General features: G+C 47.1%; 1 protein-coding gene across 3 annotated transcripts in view; it reads right to left on the bottom strand.

Annotated features, from left to right (window-relative positions):
• Positions 1–13,232, bottom strand: part of Pstpip2 (proline-serine-threonine phosphatase interacting protein 2) — a 91,841-nt gene extending 78,609 nt beyond the window's left edge. For 2 of the 3 annotated variants that reach the window (XM_045143375.1, XM_045143376.1), the window contains exon 1: positions 13,141–13,226. In XM_045143375.1, the coding sequence (XP_044999310.1) occupies positions 13,141–13,173 (33 nt within the window). In that variant the 5' untranslated portion in view covers positions 13,174–13,226. Of the gene's footprint in view, positions 1–13,140 lie in introns of all 3 variants that reach the window. The other variant, XM_045143377.1, reaches the window with a different exon arrangement.

Raw genomic sequence — 13,232 nt, 5'->3', positions numbered from 1 at the left:
GCAGTGGCACAAAAGTCACTCATCCATAGATGGGCACCTACACTACCCCGGGGGAAAGGCAATGCCAGCCTGTGTTTGGCCCAACTGTAGCCCTGAGCTGGGGCTGTTCAATCAAGGTTGACCAGTTGTCCTATGAGCAAGAATCAGATGAAATCTTGCTTGAATAGAAAGAGTGGCACTAACCATACAGGTGGATAAGAAAGCCTGAGCTGGAGACAGATAGCCCACCAAACTGGCTCACAGTGCTCAGACCTAGCCATCTGCAAATTATTGAAAAAGGCCTAATATAAATGTTCTTTATTCCTCAGAAATGAGCTCTTTCTGAATCCCTTGATTCAGGTCCCCTAGGGTAGAATGCTGACCTCCTGAGATGGAGAAAACAGCAGAGGTGTATGCAGGGATCTATCTTTGGAACAGATTGCCAGAGGGAGGGCAACCAATGCTTCAAGCAGGAAGGGACTTATACTCCTGTATTTCTAGGGTTTGCACACTTATGCACCTGTCACTTTCAAAAGCTGTGCTCCCCTTTTCCCCAGGTTACATGTTCTAAGAACTCCAGGGAGTGCTTGACATCACAGATAGTATCAAACTGAATGTCTATTTTTCCTATATGTACATACATACCTGTGACAGTTTAATTTATAACTTAGGCACAGTAAGAGTTTAACAACAACTAATAATAAAACAGAATAAGGCTGGAAGAATAGCTCAGTGATAAAGTGCCTGCCTAGCATATGCAAGGTCCAGGTTCTATCCCCTAGCACCAGAAGAAGAAAAAAATAGTTGTTCAGACATGGAAGTGCATGCCTATTACCCCATCACTTGGGAGAATAAACAAGTAACTGAAAATGGCTACCACATGACTAATAATTGAGTGGATATTTCAGTGTGGACACCTTGAACAAAAGGGATGATTCACACGCCAGGTGGGACAGAGTGAGATGGATTGAGATTTCAGCACACTACTCAGAACCATGCTCAATTTAGAAGCTACACAGCCAGGTGTGGTAGTGTACACCTTTAGTCCCAGCATTCAGGAGGCAGAGGTAGGAGGATCACTGTGAGTTCAAGGCCAGCCTGAGACTACATAGTGAATTCCAGGTCAACCTGGGCTATGGCAAGACTTACCTCAAAAATAAATAAATAGGGCTAGAGGAATTGCTTAGCACTTAAGGTGCTTGCCTTGCAAAGAAAGACCCAGGTTCAACTCTCCAGGTCCCATGTGACACAAGACAAAGTGACACACGCACTCAAGGTCACACGTGGTAATGCACGTGTCTGGAGCTTGACTGCAGTGGCTGGAGACCCCGGCATGCCAATTCTCCCTCTTTCTTGCTCACTCTCTCGTTCTCTTGCTCTCGCTCTTGCCCTCTCACATAAAAAAGGCTAGTGTGTTGGGCTTGCCATAAATAAATAAAAGTGATGCAATAGTTAGTAGGGACTGGAGAGATGGCTCAGCAGTCAAATACACTGGCCTGCAAAGCCTGATGACCCAGGTTTGATTCCCACAACCTGAATAAAATATATGCACAAGTATCTGAAGTTTGTTTGGAGTGATAAGAGGCCCTGGCATGCCCATTCTTCTCTCTCTCTCTCTCTCTCTCTCTACATATATATATATATATATATATATAGAGAGAGAGAGAGAGAGAGAGAGAGAGAGAGAGAGAGAGATCTGCCTGCAAATAAAGAAAAACATTTAGAACAAATAAATAAAAGTTATGCAATGCTTTACTTCTGGAATGTTCCATGCAAAGTTTTCAGACTACAGTTGATCATGGGTAATGGAAACCTCTGAGAGGAAAACTATGGATGAGGGAGGACGATTGCAGCGTTCAGATAGGAGCAGAGACTAAGTCTCATGTGTAAGAGTCGAAGGGAAATTTCTCTGGCATTTCAATTTGTATCTATCACTCAGTCAAAGCAAGCCCAGGCACACATGCCAGGAGTTGGACAGGTAGTGAGGGAGTAACCAGACAGGAATACAGGTCCTGATATCATGGGTGGCCATGCCAATCCTGGAATAACCAACTAAGTGCTAGCAAGTGAGAGAAGTAAACATTGGTCGTATTTAGTTTGGCCACTGTTGCATGGGGTTTTCTATTTCTCCAGTGAGCCTAGTCCTATTTATACAGCAGGTGAGGGAGAGAGACTTCACCAACTGGTGTCTGGTTTCTTCATAGACTAAAGGCAAGATCGCCAGAGTGAGAATGTGGGAGGGAATTACAGGGGCAAGAGGTAAAGGTATGAATTGATCACTGTGGAAAGGCAGACAGCAATCATAGTGAAGAAACACACTACCCAGCTGGGAAATGATAGATTCTGATGTGTTTCCACAAATGGGCATGAAATCCAAACTATAAGTGCTTTACTTGAATGATGTGGATTTATTGAAGAAAGCTAGAAGTTGTGTGCATGTCAAGGAAGAAGAGAACAGTTAATAGTTATATCACTTATTGTTTCAAAAAAATTACTGCCGAGCGTGGTGGCATATACCTTTAATCCCAGCACTCCAGAGGCAGAGGTAGGAGGATTGTCATGAGTTCAAGACTTGACACTACATAGCGAATTCCAGGTCAGCCTGGGCTAGACCCTACCTCAAAAAAAATAAACTAAAATAATTAAATGTTATTGAAAAGATAAATAGAAAAGTTGTTGAAAAATAAATAGAAACATAAAATTATGGAGGTTTTTGTTTTTCTTCTTTAAAAAATTATTTGGGGAGAGAGGGAATTACCATGAGATATATTTTGTAATCATGGAAAATGTTAATAAAAATTTTTAAAAAAATTATTTGGGGGACTGGAGAGATGGCTTAGCAATTAAGGAAAACACTTGCCTGCAAAGCCAAAGGACTCAGGTTCGATTCCCCAGTACCCATGTAAGCCAGATGCACAAAGGTGACTACAGACCCTGGCACACCCATTCTCTATCTATTTGCCTCTTTCTCTGGCACGTTTTCTCAAGTAAGTAAATAAAATTTTAAAATGTTTATTTTTTGCCTAGACTAGAGTAAAACCCTACCTCGAAAAGACAAAAAAAAAAAAAAAGTTTATTTTTTATTTCCAAGGAGAGAGACAGAGAGGGAGGGAGGGAGAGAAGAGGGGCAGGGAATAGGCATGCCAGGGCCTCTAGTTGCTGCAAATGGACTCCAGATACATTTGCCACTTTGGGCATCTGGTGTTACAAGGAACTGAAGAATCTAACACAGGATGTTACAGTTTTTCCAGGCAAACACCTGAACTGCTGAGCCACCTCTCCAGCCCTTTTGGTTTGTTTGTTTGTTCAAGGCAAGGTCTCACACTAGCCCAGGCTGACCTGAAACTCACTCTGTAGCCCAGACGGGTCTCAAATATAGAGTAAACCCCCTACCTCAGCCTCCCAAGTACTGGGATTAAAGGTGTGTGCCACTATACCCAGTAAATTATAATATTTTACTAAAAGTTTTTCCATAGCCAGGCATGCCTTTAATCCCAACACTCAGGAGGCAGAGGTAGGAGGATCGCCATGAGTTCGAGGCCACACTGAGACTACATAGTCAATTCCAGATCAGCGCATGAGCTAGAGTGAGACCCTACCTCAATAAAAAGTGGGGGGAGGGGTTCCATTTTTTTTTTATTTTATTTGTAAGCAGAGAGAGAGAGAAAGGCACACCAGGGCCTGTAGTCCCTGCAAATGAATTCCAGAAGCATGCACCCCTTTGTGTGTCTGGCTTGATGTGGGTACTGGGGAATTGAACTGAAGGTCATTAGGATTTGGAGGCAAGCACCTTAACTACTGAGCAATCTCTCCAGCCCAAGTTATAACATTTCAAGTAAAATACTGAAATAAAAGCAGTACATATATGATGATAATAACTACATGTGTGTGCTTTATTCAAAGAGCACACAGGGTGTCGTGGGGCCAGGTAACAGATCTAGTCTAACACGACAATTCACTGTTTGTTAAGTGATCTAGGGAAGCTGCAGGTGACGTGTTCAGAGAGGCAGTGGTGAGACATGAGAAAGCCGCTGGAAGGATTTACCAAGTGAGCAACATGACCTGACATTACGTTTTTCAAAAGCTCTCTAAGTTTCACTGCATGAGAGCATGGATCAGAAGCCCAGAGTGGCAATGGAGCAGCAGCCTTGAAAAACCACCAGTCTAGGATGAAAGGGAGACTGAGGGCTTCTGGAGGACAGCTGATCTTTTTCTATTTCTTTTTTTTTTTTTTTTAATTTTATTTATTTGAGAGAGCTAGAAAGAGGCAGGCAGAAAAAGAGAGAGGATGGATGTGCCAGGGCCTTCAGCCACTGTAAATGAACTCCAGACACATGCACTACCTTGTGCATCTGGCTTACATGGGTCTTGGAAAATCAAACCTAGGTCCTTTGGTTTTGCAGGCAAATGCCTTAACTGCTAAGCCATCTCTCCAGCCAAAAGTGAGCCCATCTATGTGGCAGAGAGCTTTTTGTTTGTTTTTGCCCTCAAGCTTAAGATTTCCTTGCCCCAACCTCCCAAGTACTGGGACTACAGTTATGTGCCAGCATACCTGGTTTGTTGTTGGTTTTCTCACAAGAGCATGTTACGGGGGTGGGAGGAAGTGCACATATGTATGCACAACCGTGAAGGCCAGAGGTTGACGTTGAGTGTCTTCCTCCATCATTCCCCTCTTAATTTGACGGAGACATGGTCTCTCACTTGGGCTCAGGGCTGGCCAATTCAGCAAGTCTAGCTAGCCAGCTTGCTAGACACACCAAGGCCTCCAGCCACTGCAAACAAACTCCAGACAGATGTGCTACTTTGTACATCTGGTTTACATGGATCCTGGGGAAGGGTTCTTTGGCTTGGCAGGCAAGCACCTTCACTACTAACCCATCCCTCCAACCCCAAATAAATGTTTTTAAAATAAAATAAAAATACAAAATTAGCGTGCTCCCCCCTGACACAAAATGGCCTGGACATCCATGACCTCACAGTGCCTGACACTACCTACACAAGACCATCATAACAGGAGGAAAAAAACATGACATGAAAATAGAGACTGATTGAGGTGGGGAGGGGATATGATGGAGAATGGAGTTTCAAAGGGGAAATTGGGGGGAGGGAGGGTATTACCTCAAAAAAAAAAAAACAGAAACAAGGCTGGAGAGATGGTTTAGTGGTTAAGGTGTTTGCCTGCAAAGCCAAATGACCCAGGTTCGATTCCCCAGGACCCACATAAGCCAGATACACAAAGTGGCGAACACATTTTGCCTGCAAAACTAATGACCTGGGTGACCTGAGTTCGATTCCCCAGTACCCATGTAAAGCCAGATATACAAAGTGGCACATGCATCTGAAGTTCGTTTGCAGTGGCTAAAGGCCCTGGCACACTCATTCTCTGTGTCTCTCTTCTATCTCTCTCTGCTTGCAAATAAATAAATAAGTAAACTAGAAATGTGAAAAATGAAAATACATTAGAGCAACAGCCTAGACATGGTGTCAAATATCACTTGAGGTCAGTATGGAGTGGCTGCTATAACTTATTTTTTTTCCTCTATATTTAATAAAAGAAAAAGGAAAGTAGGCTCCCTTGCTGCTCTAGAGCTCAATGTATCCAGAAAAGCAATTGAGTTAGCAGGACACAGGGCCAGCCCCAGCATGACAAGATTCCAATCTGACCAAAGGTTGCAGCAGGGCATTAATGAGCTCATTAGAACAGCCCTGAGACTAGCCCTGGGCAATCTCCAGGTAGAGAGAGGGGCCTCACCCACTGTAGGGATAGGGTGCTGACCTAAGCTAGCAAGCTGCTCTGGGCAAGAACCCAAGGACGCAGGAAAGCCAGCCAGGCAAATTCTCAAGTGAAGCACCTGGAAATCCCCAGGAGTGGGCGGGCACTGCTGCCAACGGCTCTTCCGGGCTCGGTCCTACTCTCATCGGTGCATGCCACACCTGAAGAACACCAGCTAATGTACGCAGGAAGCTGGAAGCTTTCCCTCCTGCGGCCTGGCCCTTTGCCTGGAGCTCTGGTAACCACATCACTGGTCCCTGCCTGCTTCTGATGAGGAACCATCAAAGTTAGCCAAGATGACACAGTACTGCTTAGCCAACCGGCCACAGAGAAGGATACGCGGAAGGACAGAAGAGAAGCGATACTAAAGTGTGCACGGGTAATAACGGAAATTTGGTTAGGATGGATCCCACAATTGTTGATGTTTGTGGAGAGCAGCCCAGTTCAGCCCAGAACTCACTATGTAGCCTGCTCACACTCATGGCAATCCTCCTGCCTCAGCCTCCTGAGTGCTGGGATTATAGTTGTGAGCCATCATATCTGACTTCCAGTGTTTAAAAATACTGACTATGCCCAGGTGTGGTGGTGCACGCCTTTAATCCCAGCTCTTGGGAGGCAGAGGTAGGAGGATTGCCATGAGTTCGAGGCCACCCTGAGACTACATAGTGAATTCCAGGTCAGCCTGAACTAGCGTGAAACTCTACCTCGAACCACCCCCCACCGCCAAAAAAAATACTGACTATGAGCTGGGGAGATGGCTCAGCAGTAAAAAGCAGCTTCTCCCAAAGCTTACTGGCCTGGGGTTCAACTGCCCAACACCCACTGAAAGCTGGACACAAAAAAGTGGTACAGATGTCTGGTGACAAGAGACCCTGGCGTGCACACACACACACACACACACACACACACACACACGTGCAGACACGTGTAAATAAATAAGTATCTTTTGTGGGGGGAGGTTTTTTTGAGGTAGGGTCTCACTCTAGCTCAGGCTGACCTGGAACTCACTCTGTCATGCCAGGCTGGCCTCGAGCTCAAGGCCATTCTCCTACCTCTGCCTCCCAAGTGCTGGGATTAAAGGCGTGCACCACCATACCCAGCAAATATCTTTTTAAATTATCATTTGCTGGGCATGGTAGCACATGCCTTTAGCACAAGACTCTATCATGAAAGAAACAAAAAAAGAAAGAAAAAGAAAAGAGAAGAGAGAAGAGCTGGAGAGATGGTTTAGTGGTTAAGGCACTTGCTGTGAAGCCTAAGGACCTATGTTCAACTCTCCAGATCCCACATAAGCCAGACACAACAGTGACACAAGCAAGCAATGTCAAGCATGGCCACAAGGGAGCACACACATCTGTAGTTCGTTCACAGCAACTGAAAGGCTATGGCACATCCATTCTCTCTCTGCCTCTCTCTCCCTCTCCCCCAACCCCCCCCCAAAAAAAAGAAGAAGAAAAGGAAGAATGAGGCTATCCAGCTTAATTATAAAATTCACAACAAATTGGCTGGAAGTCCAAAGGCCTCACTTCCCAGTATGCTCTGCTTCAGCTCAGCTTCTGATTGAGTAGACATGTCACAACAGTCTTCCCTATCTCTATACCTAACAGTTTTAAAGTGTTGGGTGTTTCCTATTAGGTTTTTTTCTTTATTTATTTAAGAGAGAGAGAGAAACAGGCAGGGAGGGGGGAGAAAGAATGGGTGTGCCAGGGCCTCCAGCCTCTGCAAATGAACTCCAGATGTGTGCACCCCTTGTACATCTGGCTTACGTGGGTCCTGGGGAATTGAACCTGGGTCCTTTGGCTTTATAAGCAAGTGCCTTAACCATTAAGCCATTTCTCCAACCCTCCTATTAGGTATTTTATGTCATCTTGTCTCTCCCATCTTGACATTTTTACTAGCATATATTAATTTCATTATGACAATTTCACACATGTATATAGTGTATTTTGACCATTTTCACCCCAATATCCTCTCTTGTCCTTATCCCACTCCAGCTGACCCTTCCTTTATTAAAATTTATTTTTATTTATCTACTTATTAAAGTCAGAGAGGGATAGAGAGAGTGAGTGAGAATGGGTGCACCAGGACCTCCAGCCACTGCAAATGAACTCCAGATGCATGTGCCTCTATGTGCATCTGGCTTACGTGGGACCTGGAGAATCAAACCTAGGTCCTTAGGCTTTACAGGCATGTGCCTTAACCGCTAAGCCATCTCTCCAGCCCCTCACTTCCTTTTTCTAATGAGCACCCCTTCTACTTTCATGTCTTTTTCTGTGACCCTGTCAGTTGAATTGGGATTGTTTACAGGAACATGGGTGAAGGGTTATTTGCCAGTAGTTACACCATAAGAAAATGTCACTCCCACAGCAGCCATTAACCACCAATAGTTTCTCAGGGATGGGTATAGTCTACTGAGCCTCCCCCTCTTTTTGGACTACCTCTTCATTTTTTTTCTCCTGTCTCCTACTTTCTTTAATTATCACCTATGCTGATGGTAACAACCAGTTACTAATTGCAAGTATTCACTAGGTCCCAGTGATTGTGCTAAACTCACAAGTTTAGTCCTCACGAGGGTCCTATGGAAGACACCGGGATTGTCCCAATTTATATGAATGGAAAAACAGGTTTGAGGGGCTAAAGTAACCTGCAAAAAGTCACACCCAGCAAGTAAGGCTCCACCGCAGAGCCCCTCTGACAGCTGATGGCACGCTTGTACTTCACGTTGTCATCTTCTCACCCAAACACCCTTTCCTAGGGGCACAACCATCTCCTCCAGCTGGTGAAACCCACAATGTTGACCATTTGAGTTCTTGCTGACATGTTTGCACTGCTTGTTAAAATACTAGAATACATCCGAGCCCTGCCGCTTAACACCCTGTCCTCTGCCCTGGAAAACTCTGCTCTGCCAGGAACTCCCCTGTGTTCTGAATGCTTGATCCCCAGATGATGGTAATTTGGGAATTGGAACCTTGTTGGAAGTGTGTTTTGGGGGCTGGGCTTATGGGTGTTACAGCCAGCTTCCCCTTACCGGTGTTTGGCACACTCTCCTGTTGCTGCTGTCCACCTGACGTTGGCCAGGACATGATGTCCACTCTCTGCTCATGCCATCATTTTCCCGTTTTCCCCTGCCATCATGGAGCTTCCCCTGGAGTCTATAAGCCAAAATAAACCCTTTCCCCCCATAAACTGCTTTTGGTTGTGTTCTCTGTCTGTGCTAGCAATGTAAAGCTGACTGCTACATCCCCATACCCAGCAACCCTCCTAGCATGGTACTGAGGGGTGGAGCCTGGGACAGAGGAGAGCTCTGAATACAGCTGATCTTTCCAGGTGTTACCCCTGAATAATATTGTTAGTGTCCCTTCGGCCACCTCCTTCTTCTCCTCCTTCTATGTCCACAAACTAGTTCCTCTTGCTGACTTCCTTATTTCAAGAGGCCCCCATCCCATTCTCCACTTCCCCTTCTACAGAGGCTACTCCAAAGCCCTTTCCTTTTCTTCTATAAGTGACTGTTCAGGCCTGTGGCTTAGATTTCTTTTAACTCAGTTCCTACCTCCATCTTCTTTCCCTCCCCAGGGTCTCCAACCTGGAACAAGCACCTGCAGTCAAGGTTACTTGGTACCTGTCCATGGACTTGTGTTTTGTCTGATTTTTTGGTGGTGTTTGTTTGTTTGTTTTTTTGTTTTTTTTTTTTTTTGTTTTGTTTTTCGAGGTAGGGTCTCACTCTGGTCCAGGCTGACCTGGAATTAACTCTGTCATCTCAGGGTGGCCTTGAACTCATGGCAATCCTCCTACCTCTGCCTCCCGAGTGCTGGGATTAAAGGTGTGCGCCACCATGCCAGGCTCACCCCACCCCCATTATTCTTAATAGTTCGGGAGACAGAGGTAGGAGGATCGCCATGAGATTGAGGCCAGCCTGAGACTCCATACTGTATTCAGGTCAGTCGAATTTCCAGAGTTTTCTACCTCATCCAGCCACAATCTTCTCTTTCCCGAAACAAGAACACTGCTGTCATCACCTCCGCTCTACCAGCGGCCTTGTTCCTCTTCCTTCTGTCCCCTTTCTTCCAAGTCCCATGAGTAGCTGCCACATTCCAAGCACAAGGACTCGGCTGATGGTGAAGTCCAGCCTGCCCTCCAAGGACTCCTGTCTGGAGCTGGAGGACAAGGCAGATGCTCACAAACGGTCAAACAATAGCCCAACATCTACCCTCACAGCAGCACAAAAGGGGCATTCCCACCCCATGCCACCTTCTTGGAGGCAGTTGGTGAGCAATTAGTGTACACAGAGGCCTGGTCTACCATTTCTCAGTGTCCGGTACTTAGCCTCCCTGCTGCTCAGTGGTTTTATCTATAAAATGCCACAGTAAATCTGCTCCCCATATGGTACTGAGTAGTGTGTAGGAAGTGTTTAGAGAAGTCCTTATAATCGTGCAGTAAAGCCAGTGACCATTCTTATCTGACACTGTCACAGTAAACTCAACCTTTGTGAACTGTCACTTAAGATCTCCGGTAACTTCTGAAAGTGTCCACCCAAGAAGTTCTCCTTCCACCCCTGGACTTTCACCCAACCTCTGACTCAATTCAGACTTCATTTTGCCCTTCCCCAACCTTTATGTTTTGGTTTGTTTGTTTGTTTATTTGTTTGTTTGTTTCAAGACAGGGTCTCACTCTAGATCAGGCTGACTTGGAATTCACTATGTAGTCTCAGGGTGGCCTTGAACTCACAATGATCCTTCTACCTCTGCCTCCCAAGTGTTGGGATTAAAGGTGTGCACCATCACGCCCCCTAGCCATTTCTAAAAATATGTATGTGGTACTAATGCTACTCTTACTTTTGGTAGACAACCTTCTCTTTTCAGATGGCAGTGACCTTAGAATGACTCAAAAGCCACCATGGTGCTGAGAAGAAGTGACAGAGGAGTGCTCAGCACTGCAATATCTCTATCGCACCTTCCATGGCTCAGGGTCCATTGTGGAAGAGGTGGCAGAAAGAATGTAAGAGCCAAAGGAAGGGTAGGACTCCTTACAACGTGCTCTCCCCAGACACAAAATGGCCTGGATATCCATGTCCTTATATGCCGGACACTACCTACAACAAGACCATCTTAATAGGTGGAAAAGACCATGACATCAAAATAAAAGAGAGACTGATTGAGACGGGGAGGGGATATGATGGAGGATGGAGTTTCAGAGGGGAAAGGGGGAGGGAGGGCATTACCTTGGGATATTGTTTACAATCATGGAAGTTAATAAAAATTAATTAATTAACAAAATAAAAATATGTATATGGGACAGCTGGAGGCCTGCCTGCCTGTGGCCAGGGGCTTCTGAAGATAGTGACCAAGTCCCACCCAGATGGCCTTCAGTCACATTGGACAAACATTTGGTGAGGACCCACTGTGTCAGCCTGTACAAGGGGCAACAGCGTACAGAGTACCTGGCCTCAGGGGCTTGTGCACCGCCCACCACCATACTCATAAACTTGGCAAGCACCATGCTGGAAGAGAACATGGCTGCTGTCAACGAAGGCACCCAACAGTGACGTGCACTGCCATGGGAGAAACTCTGCGTCACACTGAGGTAGGACAAGGGAATCCATTCTGCTTTTCCTCATAATGCCAGAAGTCCTACTTTTAAAATATATTTTTTTTAATTTATTTGCAAGGAGAGAGGGAGGGAGAAAGTGGGCGCATCAGGGCTTCTAGCCACTGCAAATGAACTCCAGACACATGTGCCACCATGTGCATCTGGCCTACATGGGTTCTGGGGAATCAAACCTGGGTCCTTGGGCTTCACAGGCAAGCGCGTTAACAGCTAAGCCATCTCTCCAGCCCCAGAAGTCCTGTATTTTGTCTGAGGAATTTCCAGTCCTCCTGAGGGGACAAGGTGTGAAGTTGTTGACCTTCTCTGAGATTCCCCAGAGCCTCCTCTTATAGGTGGACAGCAAATGGGCTCTCACCTGATAGGCTCTAACTTTGTCACTGAGGTCACACACACACACAGCTTTCTCCACCCCGCAGCCCACCAAGAGCAGAGAGAGGGCTGGAGAGATGGCTTAGCAGTTAAGCGCTTGCCTGTGAAGCCTAAGGACCCCGGTTCGAGGCTCGGTTCTCCAGGTCCCACGTTAGCCAGATGCACAAGGGGGCGCACGCGTCTGGAGTTTGTTTGCAGAGGCTGGAAGCCCTGGCGCGCCCATTCTCTCTCTCCCTCTATCTGTCTTTCTCTCTGAGTCTGTCGCTCTCAAATAAATAAAAATTTAAAAAAAAAAAAAGAGCAGAGAGAGCTGTGCCAGGTAACTGTATAACAAACAAGGGACAAATGGTACTGTGCCCCTGGGTAGCTGTGGGTCAGCTCCCAGGTGGACAGCTTCCTGTCTTGTCTTAAAAGGATGAAGAGGCTGCGTGTGGTGGCCCATGCCTTTAACCCCAGCATTGGGAGGCAGAGGTAGGATTGCCATGGGCTCGAGGCCACCCTGAGACTACATAGTGAATTCCAGGTCAGCCTGGGCTAGAGTGAAACCCTATCTCAAAGTACCCCCTCCCCAAAAAAAGGGTGAAGAGGCCATGCACTGATGACACAGGACCTTAATCCCAGCATATGGGAGGCTAAAGTAGGAGGATCACAGTGAGTTCCAGGCCAACCTGGGTAACAGGGTGAATTTCAGATAAACCTAGACTAGAGTGAAAACCTGCCTTTAAAAAAAAAGGGGGGGGGGTGGCGCAAGCCTTTAATCCCAGCACTCAGGAGGCAGAAATAGGAGGATCGCTTTGAGTTTGAGGCCACCCTGAGACTACATAGTGAATTCCAGGTCAGCCTGGGGCTACAGCTTCGTTGGAAAAAAAAAAAAAAAAAAAAAAAAAACGAGAAGAAGGAAAAGGAAAGAGAAGACTGGGCAGAGAAAATGAGGCAACCTAAAAATTGCAACTAAGATGCCACCAGCTCCAAGGGTCTCCCCATGCATTGGTCTTCCTGAGGTGGCCGGTGGGCTGGGAGGGAAATCAGAGGGCAAGGCTGCCAAGCATGACAAAGCTCCAGCCAAGAAATCCCTTTCCTCCCACCCCACCCCACCTCAAAAGACGTCCCACCAGCAGCAGCACCCAGTGACTGCCCACACGCCTCCCCAGCCCCGCACCCCACCCCCAGGATCTCCCAATCCCCGGGGCTGACTCCGCCAGTGTCCGCGGGGACCGGGTGCTCCTCCCGGCGGAGGTCGGTTTCCATCTGTGGGATGATGTCGGCATCTAAGGTGTCCCCCCCCCCCCGACTCGGCCTGTCCGGGGGAGCGCGCGCTCCAGGGACCTGGGGCCGCAGCCCGCAGGACCCCGCTCCGCGGCGGTCCCGGAGCAGCCGGGCTCAGCGGGCCGGGCCGCGCCGCCTCGCTCACTTACCCAAAAGTTGCCCTTGAACAGCGAGCCCGTCATGCCGGCGCTCGGCTCGCGAGGGCGCGCGGAGGTCTGCCGGGCCCGGCCCGCCGTCCCGG

The sequence above is a fragment of the Jaculus jaculus genome, chromosome 2 (assembly GCF_020740685.1).
Source record: "Jaculus jaculus isolate mJacJac1 chromosome 2, mJacJac1.mat.Y.cur, whole genome shotgun sequence".
Classification (NCBI taxonomy): Eukaryota; Metazoa; Chordata; class Mammalia; order Rodentia; family Dipodidae; genus Jaculus; species Jaculus jaculus.
This window is presented reverse-complemented; position numbering and strand designations above follow the sequence as displayed.